The 4,650-nt window shown below is 43.4% G+C and overlaps 1 protein-coding gene across 3 annotated transcripts in view; it reads left to right on the forward strand.

The window, feature by feature from the left end:
* Nucleotides 1-2,983, forward strand: part of LOC144949673 (beta-1-syntrophin-like) — a 36,424-nt gene extending 33,441 nt beyond the window's left edge. For all 3 annotated transcript variants that reach the window (XM_078879670.1, XM_078879671.1, XM_078879672.1), the window contains exon 8: nucleotides 183-2,983. In XM_078879670.1, the coding sequence (XP_078735796.1) occupies nucleotides 183-275 (93 nt within the window). In that variant the 3' untranslated portion in view covers nucleotides 276-2,983. The remainder of the gene's footprint in view (nucleotides 1-182) is intronic.
* Nucleotides 2,984-4,650: the final 1,667 nt, after the last annotated feature.

The raw sequence follows: 4,650 nt of genomic DNA on the forward strand, positions 1-4,650 counted from the left end.
AAGTCACGTATAAAGATAAAATAATAATAAAGAAAATAGTAGCTATTATTTAATTTATTATTTTATCTTTATACGTGACTTTACCGAAAGAACCAAAGAGTAAGCCCGCAGGGCGCTTAGCGGCAGCAGCGTGTCCGTGTCGCTGACCACGCCGTTTCCGTGCGCTTGTCCCCCGACTGCAGCAGCTGGACCTGCGCTCGTGCCCCAAGCCCGTGGTGTTCATCCTCCACTCGTTCCTCTCCGCCAAGGTGACGCGGCTCGGCCTGTTCGCGTGAAGCCGCACGCGACGTCACCTCGCACGCACTCGAGAAGCGCGCAGGGATAACGACGAACTTTCGGGATGAGCGCGAGGTCACCGGGAGAACGGCGCGCGCGTGTGAGCGAGCGCCAAGCCGGCCGACGACGAAGTTGCTCGCTTTGTGTCAATTTTGAGCGAATCGGCGCCCTCGTTACGGTGAAGTTTTTTCCAGGGGCGTTGGGCTTCCTTGGGAACACCCACAATGCATTGCGAGGAGCACAAAGAGAAGGGGGGGGGGTGCGGCTGTAAATCCGACCTCGTGTTTAGCGCTGTACGCCAGACGGGTCAACGCAAACACCGGCATTGTACACGGTTTTGGGGGGGTGGAGGAAGGGTGCCCGAGTGTTAACGTGGAAGCGTTGTAAATTAAAACAAATTAGTCAAGTCGGTTCAACCTTTGTGTGATCCAATGATGTTTGTGTGCCTGCTCCAGCAGTGTGCCTGCATTCATAGCAGCAACGAGGACCGCAATTGTTGACGAGAAACTTCCATCGATGCCATGCTCACAGTTGTGCACAGTGAATAAACTGTGTAAAAAAGAGAAAACGACGTGTAATTACAGACCTATGCAAGAGACGTAGAGGTACAAGGTACGCAAGTATAGAATTTAGAGTTTGTGATGGATGACTGTTAATTGTTTTACTTTTAAAAGGGCTATGCAAATGTGTTAAAATCTACCACATTACGACATCATTAAGAAAGACAATGGTATAATTTGTGTTGCTGCTGCTGCTGCAAATATTTTCCTTTTTAATGGCATGAACTTGACAAGAAATCCACTCGGTTATCAAATTTTACAGTGCATTTTTTTGGAAAATAAAATAATAATCCGTTACATGAGAAAATGTTACGAATAATTATTCGTATTTTCTTTCACTTATATTTGCCGAAGCTGCATGAATTCAGCTTAAGCTGAAATGTAGGTTGCAGTGAACTTAGTAATACATAAAAAGTTTAACTTTACTCCTTAGATATCTAAAGTATGTATTTAAAAACGATTATAATAATATATTTCATTGTATTCCCTAGCCTGTGCCAAATTAACTACAATCTTATTTATTTGCTCAAGTGCAAGTATTACAAAAGTGAATTGCAGTGGTCCATGCAGTGACCAACTACCTAAAACTGTCCCCAATTTAAGTAAAACTAAATAAAACTTTTTTTTTATTTTACCAGGTAAGGCCCACTGAACTATATAGTTCTCTTCAGAAGTGACTTGGCCACAAATGATAGCTTAACGAAGTGGTTTATTACCATGTGGAAATGTATAGCAGACAAATACTCTAAACGCAGGATTCTAAATGTGGAGGGAAAAACCTGAGGACCCAGAGAAAAATCCATGTGACCGGCGGGGAGTACATGCAAACTACAAATTTGTATTCGTCAGGGGCCGGGATCAAATCCGCAACCTCCTGTTTACCAGGCGAGGTAGTTAACGTCTCACCACCGTGGTGCCCAAGTCTAAAGAGGTCCTGTCTGCGATATGGGCGAGAGTCATCGGGATGGTGGCTTCATTTCTCCATGGATATTTTCTAGGACATTTGGGAGACTGGAGTAGGCACGTGACTAGCATGCGACTAGCAGCCATAGGCGAGAAGGCACACTGTACGTGGAAATATTTTTAAGGTCACTGACCCGGACAGACCCGGCTAAAAGTAAGCCAGCCCTGGCCAAAACGTGCCAGCTAAGAAGTGGGTTGCCTGAACTAGAGACCTTGGCGATTTGACCATTGGGGACACAATTGCAAGGCCTCTTCCTCAAGATGAAATGTCAGGGACAACATTGGCAGCGGTGGAGAAACGCAGGCTCGAACCAACTTTTCCGTCGTGGCTGCCAGTAAATTCCTTGTTGGCGAGGCCCTTCCAACGCTGCTACTGCCGCCGCAACGTCTTGCACAAATTCGTAACGTCGTTAAAGTAAGCAAGTGAATGAAGTAATTTTGATAGCAAGATTAATAACTAAAAAGGAAAATGTAACAAAATACTGAAACGGTCTGTGATGTAAATGCATGTTTATAGTAAATTGTTAATTACGATTATATTTGAGGCAGTGAGTCACGTTGCCTACACATTACTTACAAATACCTATTGTATGAAAATTATACTTTCATGTCTCGCGTGGCACGGATAATTAAGTGACTTTTGCCAAAGATAATAGGGGGCAGAACGTGTATTCACGACTTTTTCTTGGCACTGGATTGGTTAAAAGAACATATTAGCATTCAACCTTAAAGACATTTCAAAACTCTTGCCTTTCCCTCCTGCCATACGAAAGAAGAAAAATGGCACGATCTTACGTGGAGCACTGATGCAGCGCACTCACAATGTGTCGGATCCGAGGTGTGGTCACACACGACGATGCCGCATCGCACGCATTTGCTCGGGAAGCGACTCGAACTTTGTTTGACACCATCTAAAAACACGAATTCAATCCGATTTGTTTTTCACCGTCCGGGTAAAAACATTCGAGGCTTAACGATGCTGTCAATTCGTCAGCAATATTACATTTGGCTAAGAATCATGAAAGTGACTGATAAAATACCACAGGCCTGACACAAAATTGCAACTCATAACTTGAAATGTGTTGTTAAAAATTATTGCCAAACGTGTACATCCATAATTATACGCTGCTTGTGTTAAAAGTGCCTTAACCTGTGCTGCAATGTGTAAGGGAAAAAAATAAACAATAAATACCGATACATACTTATAAACGTTCCTGCCCATTGTCTCCAAGCATGCACCTCGACACATTTCTTCGTACACGGCTCCACTTACGTTCCATTTTCATTGTCAATGACGTGCGCGAATCGTCTGTTCGTCAAAGTGAGCGGGCTAGGACAAGTTGCAGCACGAAAGGAGTGGGGATGCTGGCCGGAGCAAACATGCCCTAGAAGACATCCGAAGTGGCGATGGAGCAATGAAATCAGCTCGGTGCGCAGGAACGAGACGGACTGTTCCTCCACGAGACTGAGGGGATGGCGACAGCCTGGGAGGGTCGGCATCCAGCAGTGGATACGATTATGGCTACGATTTCAAAAATATTTTTTTTGGCTGCACGGTGTGAGCAATGACATTGGTGGTTCTTGAATGCAGAAACAGCCACAATCACAGTGTTGGGGGCTGTCACTTTGAACGATGCTTTGATGGAAACACCTGCTATTTTTTTTCTAAATCAAGAGCCCGTTTGTGTTATCCCAACGGCTGTTTGATTATGATGTAATTTGCTTCGTTGATCGATTAATCCGTTCAATTGCTCAACTATTCGAATCACGAATCTAGTTTGGAGGGAGGGGGAAAGTGTCACCGTTTCCACGTGTCGGCAATGTCATCGGCAATATCAGCCCCATCATGCTTGGCGCGCAACTTGTCGGGGCTTTCCTGCCTTCTGGAGGCAGAATTTTTCAAGGGGCCCCCCCCACGTAATCGACTCCAAATTAAGTTAATCAAATACATATTCTTTGGGTCTTTCGGTAAAGTCACGTAGATAGGTACAAATTAATAAAAAATATAAAATAAACCAAAAACTACGACGTTTCGATCACAACACAAGCGATCGTCATTAGGATGACGATCGTCAGGAGGATGATGATCGCTTGTATTGTGATCGAAACGTCGTAGTTTATTGTTTATTTTATATATATATTTTTGTACCTATCTACGTGACTGAAAGACCCAAAGAATATGAATTCCTGCAGTCACGAAAGCTTTAAGTCAAGATTTAATCAAATACAAATTTAAAAAATATTTTTCCAAGTTATATATTTTTTAGACAAATGCTCGTTCAATATTATATTTGAGCGGCTTTATTTCCAAAATGTAAGCTTAAATATGGTAACACAGTCCGTTTAAGAAACAAAAGTGTGTGGGATAAACATTATTTGAACAATACCACAAAACGGCAGTACAATAAAAACACATGTAAAAAAAACTCTAAGATTTCAGTTAAAAGCTCACACCGAAACAATGTTAACACACGGGATCTCAAGCCGTTCCTGCTTGCCCAAGTTGTGTAGCACAATGCCAGTTAAAACAACAGTGGAACTAGCCGTGTAAAAATAAGCGACACGCTCCGTCTGTGATGAGGGTGTCTGGTTCACAACTTACCACAGAAGTAAAACTTACAATATCACGAGGGTGGCACAGACCAGCACGGGTGCTGCGCTAATTCTATAAAAGGTCGCGAGCACAGATGCGACCAACTTTTTAGAAACACAGAGTGCGCAAAACCACGCTGAACATTCTACGGAGCATCTCAAGGAGACGTAGAAGCTTCAGAAACACCTCCAGGGTCAATTGTAAAAGTAGACTGTCAAACGATGCAGGGTAGGGTTTCATTTTGATGGCTTGGGAAGG

Source organism: Lampetra fluviatilis, chromosome 54 (assembly GCF_964198595.1).
Source record: "Lampetra fluviatilis chromosome 54, kcLamFluv1.1, whole genome shotgun sequence".
Classification (NCBI taxonomy): domain Eukaryota; kingdom Metazoa; phylum Chordata; class Hyperoartia; order Petromyzontiformes; family Petromyzontidae; genus Lampetra; species Lampetra fluviatilis.